Source organism: Pseudochaenichthys georgianus, chromosome 15, assembly GCF_902827115.2.
Source record: "Pseudochaenichthys georgianus chromosome 15, fPseGeo1.2, whole genome shotgun sequence".
Taxonomy (NCBI): Eukaryota; Metazoa; Chordata; class Actinopteri; order Perciformes; family Channichthyidae; genus Pseudochaenichthys; species Pseudochaenichthys georgianus.
The window spans coordinates 1,694,312-1,716,762 of NC_047517.1; the positions used below are offsets into that span (position 1 = coordinate 1,694,312).

Consider the following 22,451-nt stretch of genomic DNA (forward strand, 5'->3'; position numbering starts at 1 on the left):
ATATACAGTATATTTAGCCAGCATGGAATGTAGCATAAAATAGCACCATAGACATTAATGTCATAAATGTTCATCATAAAGTGTGAATGTAAAACCTTTTATGCAAATGACAGTGATAAAGGGATTTGCTTTTCATCAATAATTTAGTCAATTCTTCAAGTAGTTCAACAAATTAACTTTATTATTTCATTTCATTAGAGGAACTGTGCAGGACAAGGTGGAAGTCTCTGAGGGACAGGTTCCGGAAGGAGAAAGCTAGGGAGAAGGAGGCAAAAAGAAGCGGGGCAGGGTCGTCAGGGGGATATAAGCCCTGGCGTTTCACGGCAGTGATGGGTTTTTAACCCCATTTCTCATTGACCGTGAGACGTCCAGCAATATCCCCCGGCAAACCCTGCCTCCACCCCCCTGTACTACTCCTGACCCCAACCAGGTGCCAGGGGATGAGAGCCAAAGCCAGCCAGATGAAAGCGTTGGTGAGACTCAGCCAGCCAGCAGTCAGCAAGCTGAGGCAGGGCAGACAGGAGAGGAGGCAGGGCAGACAGGAGAGGAGGAGGATAATGAGGAGAAGGGGAAGGGAGATGTCCGCCTTTGAGAAAGGGTTGCTGTCAGCCATCGCTCCTGTTCTCTCCATGCCACTACCTCAACCTCGTCCAGTGGTGGAGGAGGACGAGGACGAGTTGTTTCTCCGAGGATGTCCATGGCAAAGAAGATAAGGCTGAAATTTGCCATTCATAAGGCATTTTTTGAAGCAGAGCAGGAGGAAGACTGATTAATCACATTTTTTTGTTATTTACAGCCATACTGACACACACTACATGTTTTACACTCATCACTGCACACACTTCACTCACAATATTACATATACATTATTATAAATAAAAGTTATTTAAAGTATGTTATGGCTATACTGTGTCTTCACTTGTTCAGGTCGTTTGTCAGTTACAACATACGGAAGATACAGAAGCTTCATGTATGTCGATGTATAATGTGCTGTCTTCTGTATAATTGTTCATGTGAAAACCTGTTGAAATCCGAATTGCGTTGGTGCCATTGATGGGAAGCACGTGGTGATCCAGGCTCCGGCAAATTCTGGGTCCCTGTACTTCAACTATAAGTCCACCCACTCCTTGGTACTGCTGGCTGTCGTGGATGCCCAGTACCTCTTCAGGGTAGTGGATGTCGGAGGCTTTGGAAGGGGCAGCGACGGTGGGAGCCTGCGGAATTCTGCACTTGGAGAGAGCCTCCGAGATGGCAGTCTGCATCTCCCACCTGACACCGTCATCCCGGGAGCAGAGCGGCTCGGCCTTCTCCCATGTGTTCGTTGGAGATGAGGCTTTTCCGCTGATGGACAACCTGCTGCGTCCGTTCCCTGGACGTCACCTCACACGCGAAAAGAGGATGTTCAACTCCCGCCTCAGCCGGGCCAGGTTGGTGGTTGAATGTGCGTTTGGCATCCTCTCATCTCAGTGGAGAATGTTCCGGCGTGTCATCACCACCAGCCCGGAGGTAGCAGAGTTGTGTGTGAAGGCCACCTGTGTGTTGCACAACTTCCTCCGCAGGAAGACAATAGGAAGGTCATCACGCACACCTATCGCAGAGTCCACGGATGAAGCTCCAGCTACTCCAACCTACTTACCAGAAAAACAAAGCTTTTTAGGAGGAATGTTTGCTTTTCAGTAAGTAGCTCTTGCAATAACTTGTTTTGCCTGTCAATGCTTCTGCAACGGAGTGCTGAAGAAAAGTAGGAGTGGATTGTAGGGCCTACTTCCTATTTATACGGAAGTGAGCCTGGAGGTGGGGCCCACGTCATAGGTGGGCGTGGAATAAGTCTGTCAGTGCTGCACACGTGCAGTGGGGATTACCCAATAGCGATAGCCTTAGAGGGCGAAATGGACATGGGTTATTAATTGAGTAGGTGTGTTTTTGTGCTTCTGGTAACGGACGGAACCAGTGGGGCGTAGACTACATCCTGCTTTGCCCTTAACCCAATAGCGATAGCCTTAGAGGGCGAAGCCTTATACGATCTATAACTTATACGGTTATGTACTGTAACCCATCTTTATTTAATCGTATAAAGCGCAACATACTTAAGCGGAAACAGCAACCAAACTGTTACAGTAATTGGTGTTACAGGATGGTCAGGTCATAGATTTGTCTCATTGTGTGTAAACATGTGATTTGTAAATGTAAAACGCCATCCACAAATGCATTTAAAAGATTTGCAAACTCACAAATACATTTGCAAATGTAAAACGAATCTGCAAATACGCTAAATATAAGATCTGTGAATATGTTATAGAGATACAGTTAGTTTGTGTGGTGCAAAGCAGTCCCGAGATAACTCTTTCTTCATTGTTTGTTGTGTATTCAGTCAAACGGGTCAAAGTTACAAAGCACTTCACATCTTATTAATCGGCCTAGTTTTACCTTACCAGTGCAGTAATAAAGTAATCTGTAGAAAAGCACCGTATTTAGGTCAGCCTTCATAGTAAGGCTACATTAAATATGTTATAATATTCATCGTGTCCTTTCTACTATATATGCATATATTCCTGTCTATTGCTTTTATTTGTATTTAATGTTATTATGTTTATACTTGTTTCCACTCATTTCACAATTTGAGATGAATGAAGTATCTATCTATCTATCTATCTATCTATCTATCCATCTATCCATCTATCCATCTATCTATCTATCCATCTATCCATCTATCCATCTATCTATCTATCTATCTATCTATCTGGATTCTAGATGGATGAATGGATAGATAGGTCCTAGATAGATAGATAGGCCTACTTCATTCATCCCAAATTGTGAAATGTGTGGCTGCGTGGGGTCTGGGTGCCACAATGCATTTGTGGATGGTGTTTTACATTTACAAATCACATATTTACACACAAATTATTTTTATCTTCACACAAATAATTATGAGACAAATCTATGCCCATAGTCATGGCTTGTGCAGGTGCTTTGCCTTTGAATCCTTCTGTAGGTGTGTAGCTCGCGCGCGAGGAGTCTACATGTGTGTCGCGAGGAAGCACTTCCTGTTGGACTTTGGTTACATAATTCCTCACTATGGCTGCTGAAGAGCTGGATAAAATTAATGTTATTACAAAGTTGTCAAACCAAGGTGAGTTAGCTTCCCGCCGTCACATGCTAACACAATTTACTGTATAGTCTATGGTTAACATTCTAACACGTTATTCAGTATGAGACAGAGTCAGTAAGCAGTCACCGCTCTCTGTGGGAGAAAACAGCACTATTAAGAAATGTAAAAGATTCAGTTGTTCAGCGGTAGTTTGTTAAAGTAGACTACACTGCTCTTTGAAAGTGTGTTTGATAAACGAAGCGTCTTTTACACCAGTAAGATATGAAGCTGATATTCGGGGTCAGGTGCTTTTGGGCGCGGGACCATTGGGTGCGGGATATAAATGAAGCAGCATCTTGTGGTCCATGTTCACTAACTTCTGCTGATTTCCAATAGTGTTTGTTTTCATGTTTAAAGTCCATGTCATCTATGGCAGGAGTATTTGTACTCCTTGTAATCCCCGGGCAGGGCTGCTGGCCCCCTGCTTTCCAAATGAGAATACTGCAGTCTAGATAAGAAACACCAGACACATGTGTTGCATTGGAAAAGTAAGAGCGGAAATGATGCTGGCAGAATGGCCCCTGGCAGTATAACACAAGTTAAAGTGTAACATTAATTCTCAGTTCACCTGTAGTTGGAATATTTCTGCAAAACCAGAGGACGAAAGTGATTTAACACAAGTGTAAATATAGAAGCATCGAGACAGAAAGATATAAAGTGTATCAGGGCGTGGAACCATGTAAATATATTATAATATGTCATTGTTGTTATGTTATCGTATGAGAATGAATGATTTACATTACTCATGCATTAATGTGAGCAGAATGTCAAAGTCTTTGTCTGTCAAGGGAGAGCTACTGTAGTACTGAAGTACTAGATTTCACAGTATTTGAATAAATGTTTTTAACTTCTTAATTCCATTATAAGCTGTAATGCAGCTTGTTCTCTGGTGATACGTAATGAAAACATACCGTAGCATTCACACCAAAAGTCATTATTTTCCATGTTGCATTCCATGTTGCATGTTGCAACAGAATATCATTAGGTTAGCTGTAAGGACATTGTTCATCTTGTGAAGTATTCTAGGTAAATGGGGTGGGTGGCAGGTCTGTCACTGTTATAACTCTGCTTTCAGAACAACATGTTTTGATGTTTTCAGGTATTTCTACTCTGTATAGTATGTAATGAGGTAAAGTATGTTCTGATCTATCTCCGGTACGCTTTGTACTGTACTTCCCAACATGTCAGACTCTTCCTTTACATTGCGTTGAGTGTGAGGGTCATATATGCTAGATCAAACAAAGGTCAGTTACAGTAGAACCCCTGTGATAGAAGAACAGGAAAAACCCTATACCTCTATTGGTACAGTCTAACAAATAAAACACTTATACTTATTACTTATAAGACACATGTATCTTAGAAATACACATGTGATTGTAAATGTTTGAGAGAAGGCAACTCCCTTTACTATTGTAGTTACACCCAAGGCTCACTCAGCCCGTGTTTCTATATTCTACATCCCTGCTATAAGTCACTGAAGGAGAAGTTATCACATGATGGAGAAGTCCCCATGTGTTGTCCTATTTTAAACTGCAGGGTGTGAGTGTGTGTGATCTTCACTGATCTTTGCTTTATAGTGAGTTACTGGTGAACATGGCTTACTGGTATCCTCTCCTCCCTACAGCCCTGCAGGAGTATGAGGTTCTGCAGAGGAAGCACGAGACAGCCTCCATGGAGGTAAGTGCTAACATCACTCTGGGTGTACGTCGGACCATCAGGACGAATATCATGGTTCAACCGCAGCAGTAACAGTAGTAGAAGCATCACTACACAGTAATAGTTGAAGGAAGTTGGGCCTAGAAGTAGTAGAAGTAGCATAACTCATTAAAGAAATAGCACAGGCAGCAGAAATAGTGTAACAGTGTCAGTGAAAAAAGAAAGTCTAATAAATGGTTGTTTTCTTTAGAGAGTGTGGGATCAGAAGATGATGATACATGTCTGGTTTCTTCTGCCACACCATGATAAAAGAGGTATCAGCAGGGAGATCTTTTAAGTGGTGTTGGTATCAGCTTTCAGAATCAATTGTTACGTAGCCCTAGTGGCTAAGTGTTGAAAGGTCAAAGCTTATGAGAACAATAAACACATTCTCAATGTATGTAGGACATATTAAAAAGCCTTTATTCTTAGTGGATCATCATAACACACTGATACAAACGTGCAGTTCTTCCAAGCAAATCAAAGGCTTCTACATACTGCCTGTCTACAGCACTGCTACAGTACTAGCAAATGATAATGCATTATAAGTACGTTTATATCACAATAGTGATATGAGTTTGTCAGGAAGAGAGACTATTGGCTATTAAATTGTATTATTTCAGTTATTTAAGGTCCTGATGATGACATACTCAGATGGTTCTTTGTCACGGTCGAGTGAAGGAAGCAGGACCCAAATGCAGATAACTTTGAGAAACCCTTTATTTCAAGGATAATGAAAAACACGGAACACTCACCGGTGAACTCAGTCACCAACAAACAACGACCCAACACTGAACACAGAAAGAGACAATGAGAAACAGCCGGGCAGGGGAGGAGAAACACAAGGACAACAGGTGAACACAATCGGGTAATCAGGGAGGGAAACAGACAGAAAGCTGACAGGCAGGAAACAGGCAGAATTCGGGCGGACGGCCCGGGGTCAAGACAGAGTCCAAGGTGGGGACCATGGAGGGCCGAAGGGAGCGGCAGGAAGAGGCAGGGGGCCGGGCCCGAGGGCGAAGACCGCGGCTCTCAGGGGGCCGGGCTCGAGGGCGAAGACCGCGGCTCTCAGGGGGCCGGGCTCGAGGGCGAAGACCGCGGCTCTCAGGGGGCCGGGCTCGAGGGCGAAGGCAACGGAAGAGGCAGGGGGCCGGGCCCGAGGGCGAAGACCGCGGCTCTCAGGGGGCCGGGCTCGAGGGCGAAGACCGCGGCTCTCAGGGGGCCGGGCTCGAGGGCGAAGGCAACGGAAGAGGCAGGGGGCCGGGCCCGAGGGCGAAGACCGCGGCTCTCAGGGGGCCGGGCTCTCAGGGGGCCGGGCTCGAGGGCGAAGACCGCGGCTCTCAGGGGGCCGGGCTCGAGGGCGAAGACCGCGGCTCTCAGGGGGCCGGGCTCGAGGGCGAAGACCGCGGCTCTCAGGGGGCCGGGCTCTCAGGGGGCCGGGCTCGAGGGCGAAGACCGCGGCTCTCAGGGGGCCGGGCTCGAGGGCGAAGACCGCGGCTCTCAGGGGGCCGGGCTCGAGGGCGAAGACCGCGGCTCTCAGGGGGCCGGGCTCTCAGAGGGCCGGGCTCGAGGGCGGAGACCGCGGCTCTCAGGGGGCCGGGCTCGAGGGCGAAGACCGGACAGCTCTGGAGGCCGGGCAGGAGCCGGTGTCGACCAGACAGGATCCGGAGGCCGGGCAGGAAAGCGCTGATGGGACAGCTCCGGAGACCGGGCAGGACCCGGTGTTGGCCGGACAGAAACCGGAGCCGGTCGGACAGAAGAGGAAGAGGACCAGGAGTTGGCAGGAATCCCGGCGAGACAGGTGATGGACATGGGGCTGGCAGGGCCCCCGGTAGAACCTCCAACGGCACGGGATATAGGGTTGGCAGGACCCCCGGTAGGGAGTAGTCGGCGGGGCCTCCAACGGCACAGGACACAGGGTTGGCAGGACCCCCGGCAGGGGAGTAGACGGCGGGACCTCCAACGAGACAGGAGAAAGGGTTGGCAGGACCCCCGGCAGGAGAGTATTCTGCGGGACCTCCAACGGCACAGGACACAGGGCTGGCAGGACCCCCGGCAGGGGAGCAGACGGCGGGACCTCCAACGAGACCGGACCTAGGGTTGGCAGGACCCCCGGCAGGGGAGTAGACGGCGGGACCTCCAACGAGACAGGAGAAAGGGTTGGCAGGACCCCCGGCAGGAGAGTATTCTGCGGGACCTCCAACGGCACAGGACACAGGGTTGGCAGGACCCCCGGCAGGGGAGCAGACGGCGGGACCTCCAACGAGACCGGACCTAGGGTTGGAAGGACCCCCGGCAGGGGAGTGGACGGCGGGACCTCCAACGAGAAAGGAGAAAGGGTTGGCAGGACCCTCGGCAGAAGAGTAGTCTGCGGGACCTCCAACGGGACAGGACATAGGGTTGGCAGGACCCCCGGTAGGAGAGTAGTCGGCGGGGCCTCCAACGGCACAGGACACAGGGTTGGCAGGACCCCCGGCAGGGGAGCAGACGGCGGAACCTCCAACGAGACCGGACCTAGGGTTGGCAGGACCCCCGGCAGGAGAGTATTCTGCGGGACCTCCAACGGCACGGGATATAAGGTTGGCAGGACCCCCGGCAGAAGAGTATTCTGCGGGACCTCCAACGGCACAGGACACAGGGTTGGCAGGAATCCCAGAGGAACCTCCAACAACACTTGCGTAGGGGCTTGAATTGGGACTGGAGAGGGAACTCGAGCGGAGACTTGAGAGGGGACTCGAGAGGAGACTGGAGAGGGGACTCCAGAGGGGACTAGAGGAGAGAGGAGAGAGGAGGGGCTAGAGGAGAGAGGAGGGACTAGAGAAGGGAACACGAGAGGGGACTTGAGATGGGACTACAGAGGGGACTAGAGGAGAGACTAGAGGAGGGACTAGAGGAGGGCCTAAAGGAGGGACTAAAGGAGGGAACTCGAGAGGGGACTCGAGGGGGAACTGGAGAGGGGACTTGAGATGGAAACAGAGAGGGGCCTCGAGAAGGGACTACAGAGGGGACTAGAGGAGAGACTAGAGGAGGGACTAGAGGAGTAACTAGAGAAGGGAACTCGAGAGGGGACTCGAGAGGGAAACTAGAGAGGGGACTCGAGGAGGGACTAGAGGAGGGACTAAAGGAGGGAACTCGAGATGGGACTGTGGCAGCTGGGGCCAGATCTGGGTCTGGAACCAAGGCAGCTGGGGTCGGGACCATGGCTGCTGGGGCCAGAACTGGGGCTGAAACCATGGCTGCGGGGACCGGAATTGAAGCCAGAATCATGGCTGTAAGATCCAGCTCTGAAGCCGGACACATGGCTGTATAGGGCGCTCTTGGAGCCGGGACCATGGCCGCTGGGGCCGGCCCTGGAGCTGGAAACATGGCTGTATGATCCAGTTCTGGAGCCTGGATTATGACTGTGTGGGGCGGTCTTGGAGCCGGAAACATGGCTGCGGGGGCCTGTACTGGGGCTGGAACCATGGCTGCGGGGGCCTGTACTGGGGCTGGAACCATGGCTGCTGGGGCCTGTACTGGGACTGGAACCATGGCTGCTGGGGCCCGGGCTCCTAGTCTGGCCTTGCGACGACTCCTCTTAGCAGCCGCCTGAATACTCCGTGGGCCTCCATAAGCCTGACGAGTTCCAGCATATGACTCCTGAACAGGAGCAGGAACTGGGACAGAAGCATGGGTTGACCCCAGACGGACCACTCCGAGACGTCTGTAGTCAGCAGGCTGGAAATCACACCTCCAGAGGAAGTCCAACATCCAGTCAGGTAAGAATTTCACCAAGTCTGGCTTCTCCATCACCAACCGGTGCGCCTCTACCAGAGCAGCCTCCTTCAGCCGAACACTGGACGCTTCCTTCCACCAATCGTAGCAACATGCCAAAGGAAAAGAAAAATGTTGCAGCTCCACCTCAAAAGGATCGTCTGCTGGGTCCATTTCTGGTTGGGTCGTTCTGTCACGGTCGAGTGAAGGAAGCAGGACCCAAATGCAGATAACTTTGAGAAACCCTTTATTTCAAGGATAATGAAAAACACGGAACACTCACCGGTGAACTCAGTCACCAACAAACAACGACCCAACACTGAACACAGAAAGAGACAATGAGAAACAGCCGGGCAGGGGAGGAGAAACACAAGGACAACAGGTGAACACAATCGGGTAATCAGGGAGGGAAACAGACAGAAAGCAGACAGGCAGGAAACGGGGGTGAACACTTTACACAATAAAACAGGAAACCCAAAGACAAGAAAAACACCAACACAGACAAAACTACAAACGTGACATAACATGAGAATCGTGACATTCTTAATGCATTTGTATCCAGAATGGTTCAAATCTGTGCTCATTATTCCATTGAATAGTGTCCTTTAAGGATCATACACAGTGAAATTGGGCATTTTAGTTAAAACATTGTTTTAGAGTTCTAGTTCCTAGTGTTTATACAGTTGCAAGAAAAAGTATGTGAACCCTTTGGATTGTCCACACATAGCGTTGTGTGTTCCTTCCAAACAGCTCAGCTCTGGTTTCATCTGTCCACAGAACATGTTGCCAGTCGTGCTGTGGAACATCCAGGTGCTCTTTTGCAAACTTCAAACGTGCAGCAATGTTTTTTCTGGACAGTAGTGGCTTCCTCTGTGGTGTCCTCCCATTCTTGTTCAGTGTTTTACGTATCGTAGATTCGTCAACAGAGATGTTAGCATGTGCCAGAGATTTCTTTAAGTCTCTAGCTGACTCTCTAGGACTCTTCTTCACCTCATTGAGCATTCTGCGCTGTGCTCTTGCAGTCATCTTTACAGGACGGCCACTCCTAGGGAGAGTAGCAACAGTGCTGAACTTTCTCCATGTATAGACAACTTGTCTCACCGTGGACTGATGAACATCAAGGCTTTCAGAGATACTTTTGTAACCCTTTCCAGCTTTATGCAAGTCAACAGTTCTTAATGGTAGGTCTTCTGAGACCTTCTGTTTGTCTATTGTTGTGACTTAGATGAAGATCAGAACACATTTTATGACCAATTTATGCAGAAATCCAGGTAATTCCAAAGGGTTCACATACTTTGTCTTGCAACTGTAAGTATATGGAAACATCAGTAGGTAACTTTATGGTTGGTTGGTTGGTTGGTTGGTTGGTTGGTTGGTTGGTTGGTAGGTAGTAAGGAGCCCCACAGGGGACTGTGCTGTCTCCTTTCCTGTTGACCTTATAAACACTGACTTTAAATACAACTCAGAGTCATGCCAACTGCAGAAGTTTTCGGATGACTCTGCAGTGATAGGGTGTTTCAGGGATGGACGGGTGAGGAGTACAGAGCATGGTGGGTGATTTTTTGGAGAGGACTGGAATACATAATCTGCTTCTTAATGTGGCCAAGACCAGAGAGATGGTAATAGAGAGGCAAAGTCCCTCCCTTTCCGGTGGACCTCATGGGACCTTATTTCTGAAAAATTATGTATTGAAGTCAATGGCGAGAGAAAACGTATCTTTCGATCCCGTTTTAATTGTGCCATGAATTACACATATGATGTTTGTCAATCTTAAATAATCATTTCCGTGTCAAAAAAGTCACAGTTTGTCGTAAAACTGTTGAAATATAAGACTACGATAAATATGCAACTAGAAACTATAAAGAGTACACATCCCAGAGTAAGTGATGTCATAACTGATGTCACAATTGTTTTCCTCCACTAATTATAAGGGATAGCTACGATAAGATAACTTTAACAAGATGCCTGTGTGCTTAGTACCAGGTTGTTATCATACCAGCAATGGGTCTTGCTCGTTCTTTCGCTTCCCGTCTGATGAAAGGACCAGGAGTGGCTGGATCAAGTTAGCTACCTAGCTAGTAGCTAGCACGTTAGTTAGCATTACAGGGTAGTCAATCCCTTTTATGGCAAGACAGTAGTGACGGGCATCTTGGTGACATGTGTTGTTGTGCGAGACCATAGATGTAGTTCATTGAGCGGTTTCACACAAAAAAAGGCTTACTTCACAGTTTTACGGCAAAACTCAAATAAATAAATTGACAAATATCATATGTGTAATTCGTGGCACAATTCAAACAGGATCGAAAAATAACTTTTCTCTAGTCATTGACTTCAATACATACTTTTTCCGAAATAAGGTCCCATGGAGGTCCACCGGAAAGAGAGGGACTTCGCCTCTCTATTGACTTCAGGAGGAAGAGGACGTCTCCACTGCCCCTGTGCATTCTGGGAGAGGGTGTTGTTGTGGTGGAGGACTACAAGTACCTGGGAGTGCACTCCCACATGGGAGTACAATGGACTGAACTGGAGGATCAACACTGACGCTGTACGAGAAGGGGATGAGCAGACTCTATTTTCTGAGGAAGCTGAGATCCTTCAACGTGTGCAGCAAGATGTTGGAGATCTTCTACCAGTCTTTGGTTGGTGATCTGATCTTCTACCAGTCTGTTGTTAGAGATCTTCTACCAGTCTTTGGTTGGTGATCTGATCTTCTACCAGTCTGTTGTTAGAGATCTTCTACCAGTCTTTGGTTGGTGATCTGATCTTCTACCAGTCTGTTGTTAGAGATCTTCTACCAGTCTTTGGTTGGTGATCTGATCTTCTACCAGTCTGTTGTTAGAGATCTTCTACCAGTCTTTGGTTGGTGATCTGATCTTCTACCAGTCTGCTGTTAGAGATCTTCTACCAGTCTGTTGTTAGAGATCTTCTACCAGTCTGCTGTTAGAGATCTTCTACCAGTCTGCTGTTAGAGATCTTCTACCAGTCTGTTGTTAGAGATCTTCTACCAGTCTGTTGTTAGAGATCTTCTACCAGTCTGTTGTTAGAGATCTTCTACCAGTCTGCTGTTAGAGATCTTCTACCAGTCTGCTGTTAGAGATCTTCTACCAGTCTGCTGTTAGAGATCTTCTACCAGTCTGCTGTTAGAGATCTTCTACCAGTCTTTGGTTGGTGATCTGATCTTCTACCAGTCTGCTGTTAGAGATCTTCTACCAGTCTGTTGTTGGAGATCTTCTACCAGTCTGTTATTGGAGATCTTCTACCAGGCTGTTGTTGGAGATCTTCTACCAGTCTGCTGTTAGAGATCTTCTACCAGTCTGCTGTTAGAGATCTTCTACCAGTCTGCTGTTAGAGATCTTCTACCAGTCTGTTGTTAGAGATCTTCTACCAGTCTGTTGTTAGAGATCTTCTACCAGTCTGTTGTTAGAGATCTTCTACCAGTCTGCTGTTAGAGATCTTCTACCAGTCTGCTGTTAGAGATCTTCTACCAGTCTGCTGTTAGAGATCTTCTACCAGTCTGTTGTTAGAGATCTTCTACCAGTCTGCTGTTAGAGATCTTCTACCAGTCTGCTGTTAGAGATCTTCTACCAGTCTGCTGTTAGAGATCTTCTACCAGTCTGCTGTTAGAGATCTTCTACCAGTCTGCTGTTAGAGATATCCTACCAGTCTGCTGTTAGAGATCTTCTACCAGTCTGCTGTTAGAGATCTTCTACCAGTCTGCTGTTAGAGATCTTCTACCAGTCTGCTGTTAGAGATATTCTACCAGTCTGCTGTTAGAGATCTTCTACCAGTCTGCTGTTAGAGATCTTCTACCAGTCTGTTGTTAGAGATCTTCTACCAGTCTGCTGTTAGAGATCTTCTACCAGTCTGCTGTTAGAGATCTTCTACCAGTCTGCTGTTAGAGATCTTCTACCAGTCTGCTGTTAGAGATCTTCTACCAGTCTGTTGTTAGAGATCTTCTACCAGTCTGTTGTTATAGATCTTCTACCAGTCTGTTGTTGGAGATCTTCTACCAGTCTGTTATTGGAGATCTTCTACCAGGCTGTTGTTGGAGATCTTCTACCAGTCTGTTGTTAGAGATCTTCTACCAGTCTGCTGTTAGAGATCTTCTACCAGTCTGCTGTTAGAGATCTTCTACCAGTCTGCTGTTAGAGATCTTCTACCAGTCTGCTGTTAGAGATATTCTACCAGTCTGCTGTTAGAGATCTTCTACCAGTCTGCTGTTAGAGATCTTCTACCAGTCGGCTGTTAGAGATCTTCTACCAGTCTTTGGTTGGTGATCTGATCTTCTACCAGTCTGCTGTTAGAGATCTTCTACCAGTCTTTGGTTGGTGATCTGATCTTCTACCAGTCTGTTGTTAGAGATCTTCTACCAGTCTGTTGTTAGAGATCTTCTACCAGTCTGTTGTTAGAGATCTTCTACCAGTCTGCTGTTAGAGATCTTCTACCAGTCTGTTGTTAGAGATCTTCTACCAGTCTGTTGTTAGAGATCTTCTACCAGTCTGTTGTTAGAGATTACATTACATTACATTACATTGCATTTAGCTGACGCTTTTATTCAAAGCGACTTACAATAAGTACATTCGACCAGGAAGACACAACCTTGAAGAAAACAGAATCATATAAGAACATCAGGTTTCATAGAGCCAATCGTTTCAAGTGCTACTCAACTGGCTTTAGATAAGCCAGTCCTTTATTAGTATATAAGTGCTTTGTTAGTAGTTCTATCCTCGAGGTGGAGTCGAAAGAGATGAGTTTTCAGTCTGCGCCGGAAGGTGTGTAAGCTATCTGCTGTCCTGATGTCAATGGGAGCTCATTCCACCATTTTGGAGCCAGGATAGCAAACCCACGTGTTTTTGCTGATGGGAACTTGGGTCCCCTTCGCAGCGAGGGTGCAGCGAGCTGTTTGGCTGATGCAGAGCGTAGTGCACGTGCTGGGGTGTACGGTTTAACCATGTCCTGGATGTAGGAAGGGCCAGACCCATTCGCAGCATGGTACGCAAGTACCATTGTCTTGAAGTGGATTCTAGCAGTTACCGGAAGCCAGTGGAGGGAGCGGAGGAGCGGAGTGGTGTGGGAGAATTTAGGAAGGTTGAAGACCAGACGAGCCGCTGCATTCTGGATGAGCTGCAGAGGTCGGAGGGCACATGCAGGTAGACCAGCCAGGAGGGAGCTGCAGTAGTCTAGGTGTGAGGTGACGAGAGCCTGGACCAGAACCTGCATCGATTTCTGGGTCAGAGAGCTTCTACCAGTCTGTTGTTTGAGATCTTCTACCAGTCTGCTGTTAGAGATCTTCTACCAGTCTGCTGTTAGAGATCTTCTACCAGTCTGCTGTTAGAGATCTTCTACCAGTCTGTTATTGGAGATCTTCTACCAGTCTGTTGTTAGAGATCTTCTACCAGTCTGCTGTTAGAGATCTTCTACCAGTCTGCTGTTAGAGATCTTCTACCAGTCTGTTATTGGAGATCTTCTACCAGTCTGTTGTTAGAGATCTTCTACCAGTCTGCTGTTAGAGATCTTCTACCAGTCTGCTGTTAGAGATATTCTACCAGTCTGTGGTTGGAGATCTTCTACCAGTCTGCTGTTAGAGATCTTCTACCAGTCTGCTGTTAGAGATCTTCTACCAGTCTGTTGTTAGAGATCTTCTACCAGTCTGCTGTTAGAGATCTTCTACCAGTCTGCTGTTAGAGATCTTCTACCAGTCTGCTGTTAGAGATCTTCTACCAGTCTGTTATTGGAGATCTTCTACCAGTCTGCTGTTAGAGATCTTCTACCAGTCTTTGGTTGGTGATCTGATCTTCTACCAGTCTGCTGTTAGAGATCTTCTACCAGTCTGCTGTTAGAGATCTTCTACCAGTCTGCTGTTAGAGATCTTCTACTAGTCTGTTATTGGAGATCTTATACCAGTCTGTTGTTAGAGATCTTCTACCAGTCTGCTGTTAGAGATCTTCTACCAGTCTGCTGTTAGAGATCTTCTACCAGTCTGCTGTTAGAGATCTTCTACTAGTCTGTTATTGGAGATCTTCTACCAGTCTGCTGTTAGAGATCTTCTACCAGTCTGCTGTTAGAGATCTTCTACAAGTCTGCTGTTAGAGATCTTCTACCAGTCTGCTGTTAGAGATCTTCTACCAGTCTGCTGTTAGAGATCTTCTACCAGTCTGTTGTTGGAGATCTTCTACCAGTCTGTTATTGGAGATCTTCTACCAGTCTGTTGTTAGAGATCTTCTACCAGTCTGCTGTTAGAGATCTTCTACCAGTCTGCTGTTAGAGATCTTCTACCAGTCTGCTGTTAGAGATCTTCTACCAGTCTGCTGTTAGAGATCTTCTACCAGTCTGCTGTTAGAGATCTTCTACCAGTCTGTTGTTAGAGATCTTCTACCAGCCTGTTGTTAGAGATCTTCTACCAGTCTGTTGTTAGAGATCTTCTACCAGTCTGCTGTTAGAGATCTTCTACCAGTCTGCTGTTAGAGATCTTCTACCAGTCTGCTGTTAGAGATATTCTACCAGTCTGCTGTTAGAGATCTTCTACCAGTCTGTTGTTAGAGATCTTCTACCAGTCTGCTGTTAGAGATCTTCTACCAGTCTGTTGTTAGAGATCTTCTACCAGTCTGCTGTTAGAGATCTTCTACCAGTCTGCTGTTAGAGATCTTCTACCAGTCTGCTGTTAGAGATCTTCTACCAGTCTTTGGTTGGTGATCTGATCTTCTACCAGTCTGCTGTTAGAGATCTTCTACCAGTCTGTTGTTGGAGATCTTCTACCAGTCTGTTATTGGAGATCTTCTACCAGGCTGTTGTTGGAGATCTTCTACCAGTCTGTTGTTAGAGATCTTCTACCAGTCTGCTGTTAGAGATCTTCTACCAGTCTGCTGTTAGAGATATTCTACCAGTCTGCTGTTAGAGATCTTCTACCAGTCTGCTGTTAGAGATCTTCTACCAGTCTGCTGTTAGAGATCTTCTACCAGTCTGCTGTTAGAGATATTCTACCAGTCTGCTGTTAGAGATCTTCTACCAGTCTGCTGTTAGAGATCTTCTACCAGTCTGTTGTTAGAGATCTTCTACCAGTCTGCTGTTAGAGATCTTCTACCAGTCTGCTGTTAGAGATCTTCTACCAGTCTGCTGTTAGAGATCTTCTACCAGTCTGCTGTTAGAGATCTTCTACCAGTCTGTTGTTAGAGATCTTCTACCAGTCTGTTGTTATAGATCTTCTACCAGTCTGTTGTTGGAGATCTTCTACCAGTCTGTTATTGGAGATCTTCTACCAGGCTGCTGTTGGAGATCTTCTACCAGTCTGTTGTTAGAGATCTTCTACCAGTCTGCTGTTAGAGATCTTCTACCAGTCTGCTGTTAGAGATCTTCTACCAGTCTGCTGTTAGAGATCTTCTACCAGTCTGCTGTTAGAGATATTCTACCAGTCTGCTGTTAGAGATCTTCTACCAGTCTGCTGTTAGAGATCTTCTACCAGTCGGCTGTTAGAGATCTTCTACCAGTCTTTGGTTGGTGATCTGATCTTCTACCAGTCTGCTGTTAGAGATCTTCTACCAGTCTGCTGTTAGAGATCTTCTACCAGTCTTTGGTTGGTGATCTGATCTTCTACCAGTCTGTTGTTAGAGATCTTCTACCAGTCTGTTGTTAGAGATCTTCTACCAGTCTGTTGTTAGAGATCTTCTACCAGTCTGCTGTTAGAGATCTTCTACCAGTCTGTTGTTAGAGATCTTCTACCAGTCTGTTGTTAGAGATCTTCTACCAGTCTGTTGTTAGAGATTACATTACATTACATTACATTGCATTTAGCTGACGCTTTTATTCAAAGCGACTTACAATAAGTACATTCGACCAGGAAGACACAACCTTGAAGAAAACAGAATCATATAAGAACATCAGGTTTCATAGAGCCAATCGTTTCAAGTGCTACTCAACTGGCTTTAGATAAGCCAGTCCTTTACTAGTATATAAGTGCTTTGTTAGTAGTTCTATCCTCGAGGTGGAGTCGAAAGAGATGAGTTTTCAGTCTGCGCCGGAAGGTGTGTAAGCTATCTGCTGTCCTGATGTCAATGGGAGCTCATTCCACCATTTTGGAGCCAGGATAGCAAACCCACGTGTTTTTGCTGATGGGAACTTGGGTCCCCTTCGCAGCGAGGGTGCAGCGAGCTGTTTGGCTGATGCAGAGCGTAGAGCACGTGCTGGGGTGTACGGTTTAACCATGTCCTGGATGTAGGAAGGGCCAGACCCATTCGCAGCATGGTACGCAAGTACCATTGTCTTGAAGTGGATTCTAGCAGTTACCGGAAGCCAGTGGAGGGAGCGGAGGAGCGGAGTGGTGTGGGAGAATTTAGGAAGGTTGAAGACCAGACGAGCCGCTGCATTCTGGATGAGCTGCAGAGGTCGGAGGGCACATGCAGGTAGACCAGCCAGGAGGGAGCTGCAGTAGTCTAGGTGTGAGGTGACGAGAGCCTGGACCAGAACCTGCATCGATTTCTGGGTCAGAGAGCTTCTACCAGTCTGTTGTTTGAGATCTTCTACCAGTCTGCTGTTAGAGATCTTCTACCAGTCTGTTGTTAGAGATATTCTACCAGTCTGCTGTTAGAGATATTCTACCAGTCTGCTGTTAGAGATCTTCTACCAGTCTGCTGTTAGAGATCTTCTACCAGTCTGTTGTTTGAGATCTTCTACCAGTCTGCTGTTAGAGATCTTCTACCAGTCTGTTGTTAGAGATCTTCTACCAGTCTGCTGTTAGAGATCTTCTACCAGTCTGTTATTGGAGATCTTCTACCAGTCTGCTGTTAGAGATCTTCTACCAGTCTGTTATTGGAGATCTTCTACCAGTCTGTTGTTAGAGATCTTCTACCAGTCTGCTGTTAGAGATCTTCTACCAGTCTGCTGTTAGAGATCTTCTACCAGTCTGTTATTGGAGATATTCTACCAGTCTGTGGTTGGAGATCTTCTACCAGTCTGCTGTTAGAGATCTTCTACCAGTCTGCTGTTAGAGATCTTCTACCAGTCTGTTGTTAGAGATCTTCTACCAGTCTGCTGTTAGAGATCTTCTACCAGTCTGCTGTTAGAGATCTTCTACCAGTCTGCTGTTAGAGATCTTCTACCAGTCTGTTATTGGAGATCTTCTACCAGTCTGCTGTTAGAGATCTTCTACCAGTCTGCTGTTAGAGATCTTCTACCAGTCTTTGGTTGGTGATCTGATCTTCTACCAGTCTGCTGTTAGAGATCTTCTACCAGTCTGCTGTTAGAGATCTTCTACCAGTCTGCTGTTAGAGATCTTCTACTAGTCTGTTATTGGAGATCTTATACCAGTCTGTTGTTAGAGATCTTCTACCAGTCTGCTGTTAGAGATCTTCTACCAGTCTGCTGTTAGAGATCTTCTACCAGTCTGCTGTTAGAGATCTTCTACTAGTCTGTTATTGGAGATCTTCTACCAGTCTGCTGTTAGAGATCTTCTACCAGTCTGCTGTTAGAGATCTTCTACCAGTCTGCTGTTAGAGATCTTCTACCAGTCTGCTGTTAGAGATCTTCTACCAGTCTGTTGTTGGAGATCTTCTACCAGTCTGTTATTGGAGATCTTCTACCAGTCTGTTGTTAGAGATCTTCTACCAGTCTGCTGTTAGAGATCTTCTACCAGTCTGCTGTTAGAGATCTTCTACCAGTCTGCTGTTAGAGATCTTCTACCAGTCTGCTGTTAGAGATCTTCTACCAGTCTTTGGTTGGTGATCTGATCTTCTACCAGTCTGCTGTTAGAGATCTTCTACCAGTCTGCTGTTAGAGATCTTCTACCAGTCTGCTGTTAGAGATCTTCTACCAGTCTGCTGTTAGAGATCTTCTACCAGTCTGTTGTTGGAGATCTTCTACCAGTCTGTTATTGGAGATCTTCTACCAGTCTGTTGTTAGAGATCTTCTACCAGTCTGCTGTTAGAGATCTTCTACCAGTCTGCTGTTAGAGATCTTCTACCAGTCTGCTGTTAGAGATCTTCTACCAGTCTGCTGTTAGAGATCTTCTACCAGTCTGCTGTTAGAGATCTTCTACCAGTCTGCTGTTAGAGATCTTCTACCAGTCTGCTGTTGGAGATCTTCTTCTACTTTATCTTCACACTGTATATTTTACATTTACATTTAATGTAATATTCCATTCCTTGCACACTTAATGTAAATACTATCCTGGGTTAGGGTTAGGGTTATATTGTGTCTACACAAAATGGGCCCCTTTTTATCTTCAAGATCAACTATTTTCTACTCTCTAATGCCGGTTTATTTCTATTTTGAGATGTTTATTGTTATTTCTACTCCTTTCATTTCGAACACCTTGTTTTTTTTATCCTGCTGCAACAAAAAAAATCCCAATTTGGGATCAATAAAGTACATCTTATCTTATCTTTAGGGGCAGGTATTGTATTTCCTCATTTCCCCATCAGCAGAATATTTCATTTATTTCTTCAGCCTCTGAGTTGCTGTTGCTCAGGCAAACAGAGAAAGGATGATTCAAACAGCAGGGGGCCTGAGATTCAGTTTCTCTGTCTTTGTCTCTAAAGTGCAAGAAGCTGGTGGAGGAGAGAGACGAGGCCATGAAGAAGCTGAATGAGTTCCAGCAAGGTAAGCTCTTCACTCCTGGCTCCATACGTCCTCAAATGTCTTCATATACCTACACGCTTTAATTGTGTAGACACATAATATAGAAGCAGGCCTGGCGCCAGAGCAATCTACAGAGAGGCCATTTGATTTTCATTGGGGGGGGGGGAGCACAAAACCGTCATGTGTGGCTGCTCAAGATAAATACAATTAAAACAGTATGGCCAACAGCATTGGATAAAGAACTGGGTCTGTGGAGTTTTAAAGATGAGAGAGGATAACAAGTGGTAACAGTGTAACATAAATCATTTTTGTGTTCAACTATATATGTTTTTGTTTGTCAGATTATCTTGGCCTCTGTTGCTTCTGTTTTGATCATTCTTAAACATTGTCTGAAGGCCTTCATTGTTATGCTAGTGCAGGGGTCGGCAACCCGCGGCTCCGGAGCTGCATGCAGCTCTTTAAGACCTCTGCTCTGGCTCCCTTGAGCTTAGACAAAAATAAGAAGGAAATAAAATACAAATATTTGTAGGACTATTTATATTTTGTTGAAAATGTTTCGTATCTTGTATTTTGAGGTGATAGACTGTGACACATAACTTGACCCCCGGCTCGATGAGCGAACTATGGATAAATCAAAGAAAATAAAAGTATGGGAGGAACACAGAGGGTTTAATTCTGCGTGGACAGAGTTATATGCTTTCACAGCAAACAATGCTGGCTTACCGGTATGTTTGATATGTGGAGAGAAGTTGTCAAAGGTGCTGCAGCCTTTACGTATTGGAGGAAAAACACGGAAGAGGAAGACCGCTGACGATCTTCAGTCATAATTACATTTGTTAACTATGTCTAGGGTTCAGCTATATGTTTTATTTATTTTAAAGTGGGCCCATTTTAATTGTATTTATTTTTCTTCAAATGTGCAGAGGACTCCCCAAGTGCTGTGTTTAATTTATTTTGTAAAGTATGCCTGTGTATTTTTTACAAGAGTAATTTGTTTATTATTAGAGGTAAACAGTTTGTAATAAATAATAAATGCAAAAAAACTGTAGTTTTCATCTATGATATAACAATATATACAGCTTTATAAGCTATCAACCTATCAAATATGTTTTGCGGCTCCAGACAAAAAAAATTGGTGGAAAGGGGGAAAAATTGCTCTTTTGGTCATAAAGGTTGCATACCCCTGTGCGAGTGCAATGCTAAGTCCCTGGAGCAGTGAAAAGCTCAAGAAACACAGCCGTCTTATGATATCATGTATGACTTATTGTATGACCAGTGGCGACTGGTCATTAGGGGCAGGTGGGGCACAGCCCCACCTAGTGTCAGCAGAAAGTATTACAATTAATGATTACAAAAAAATGCAAAAAATTAATTAAAATATATATTTTAAGATCATGTTTAATCATCTGATTCGTCTGTACATTGCTGTTTTAGTCTGTGTTCTTCTAATTAGTGTCTACAGTGTGTGCCTATTGAGCTGTTTAGAGCCATGTGGTACAAAACCCGATCCTGCCCCTCCCTCTTACTGTCTAAGTCAATGGTGACTGTAAAAACTACACTGCGCATGCTCAAAATATTTTCCTATTTAATGTGTGTGGCAAAAAAATAATGACCCGAGGGGCATAGTGCTGCCATCCCCACCATACGTCATCTCACATCATTCAGAGCTGATTGGCTGTAAGTACGTGTGCCGCGAAAAGTGTGGTGTGTGAAGAGGAGCGTTCTAAAACCCGGAAGTAAACTGCGCGTGGCTTCCCTCGACAAAAAAGCAATGAGATTTCTCCATGGGATTTTAGAAAATAGCTCCAAATAAGATCTGTGGGAAACAAACCTGTTAGATAAATGAACGTTTTGTTCAGCCGGATAATATCCACATGTCTACCCTACTTTTATCATTTTAGAATCATAAATCTATTGATTAGATTAGATTTATGATAGACTTTTGAAACTACAAGAACATAAGGAGGACTTTTACAAAAAAGTAATAGCGATTTTTGTCCAGAAGGATAGGCAAATGGACTTCATCTTCAAGTAAGACCGCAATTTTATTGAAAATGGGATCTTACTAAGAGAGAACAATTCAATATTTAAATGTTTTGGGTATCCTTCTGTTGAACTGTCTGTTTAAAATTAATTGAAGCATCACACAAAAAAAGCTTTTGAAAATAATATTATATTTTGATTTTGGTCAAAATATAATATTTGCAAACCTGAAAAGTCAGTGCCAGTGCGTCACTAGCCATGAACCTCACTGCAGAAGCTTATAGACATCTAAGTTTTTTGTGCCCCACCACTTTTGTACATATAGAAACGCCACTGTGTATGACGTTTATTAAGTCAAATTGACAATGTTAGGTATTTGTAGTATAATGTAAAAGGCTTGTGGTCCATCTGGTTCATGACAATGGTTGCTTTAATATGTAATGCTATTATAATGGAGTACTTAGACTTAGTGGCATTTAGTCTAAATAAATAAAGTATGAATTTTTGTATAAATATACTTAATGTGTTTAAGGGGATGACATGAGGATATTCGTTGCATACTTCACTTAATAAACTAAATGCTTTCATATCGACTCAACCATTACGGTAATTTATGTCTCCTGAGTTCGAAGACCTCATGAAAGACGAACTAAGAAGTGATGATACCCGGCCCGGAGGAAGCCCGGGTTCCCCTTCTGGAGCCAGGCCCAGAAGGAGGACTCGTCGGTGAGCGTCTGGTGGCCGGGCTTGACACGGAGCCCGGCCGGGCACAGCCCGAAAAGGCAACGTGAGCAACTCCTCTGCTTCTCCGTCCCGCGGGCCCACCACCTACGGGAAACAGTGATGGGGTCGGGTGCACTGCCAGAAGGGTGGCAGTGAAAGCAGAGGGTCTCGACAGACCAGACCTGGGCGACAGAAGCTGGCTTTGGGGACGTGGAACGTCACCTCTCTGGGGGGGAAGGAGCCGGAGCTTGCTTCAACGCACATGTGGGCAATGATGGAGACACTTGGAGGGGCGTGATTGGGAGGAACGGCCCCCCTGATCTGACCCGGAGTGGTGGTTTGTTACTGGACTTCTGTGCTAGTCATGGATTGGCCATAACAAACACCATGTTTGAACATAAGGATGCTCATAAGGGTACATGGTACCAGAGCACCCTAGGCAGAAGGTCCATGATCGATTTTGTTATCGTATCATCGGACCTGAGGCCGTATGTTTTGGACACTCGGGTAAAGAGAGGGGCGGAGCTGTCAACTGATCACCATCTGGTGGTGAGTTGGGTCGAGTGGCGGGGGAAGCCTC

The 22,451-nt window shown here is 45.7% G+C and overlaps 1 protein-coding gene across 2 annotated transcripts in view; it reads left to right on the forward strand.

Annotated features, from left to right (window-relative positions):
- The first annotated feature begins 3,052 nt into the window (after window positions 1-3,052).
- Window positions 3,053-22,451, forward strand: part of shtn1 (shootin 1) — a 129,712-nt gene continuing 110,313 nt past the window's right edge. For both annotated transcript variants that reach the window (XM_034101001.2, XM_034101002.1), the window contains exons 1-3: window positions 3,053-3,130; window positions 4,773-4,825; window positions 19,126-19,186. In XM_034101001.2, the coding sequence (XP_033956892.1) occupies window positions 3,076-3,130; window positions 4,773-4,825; window positions 19,126-19,186 (169 nt within the window). In that variant the 5' untranslated portion in view covers window positions 3,053-3,075. The remainder of the gene's footprint in view (window positions 3,131-4,772; window positions 4,826-19,125; window positions 19,187-22,451) is intronic.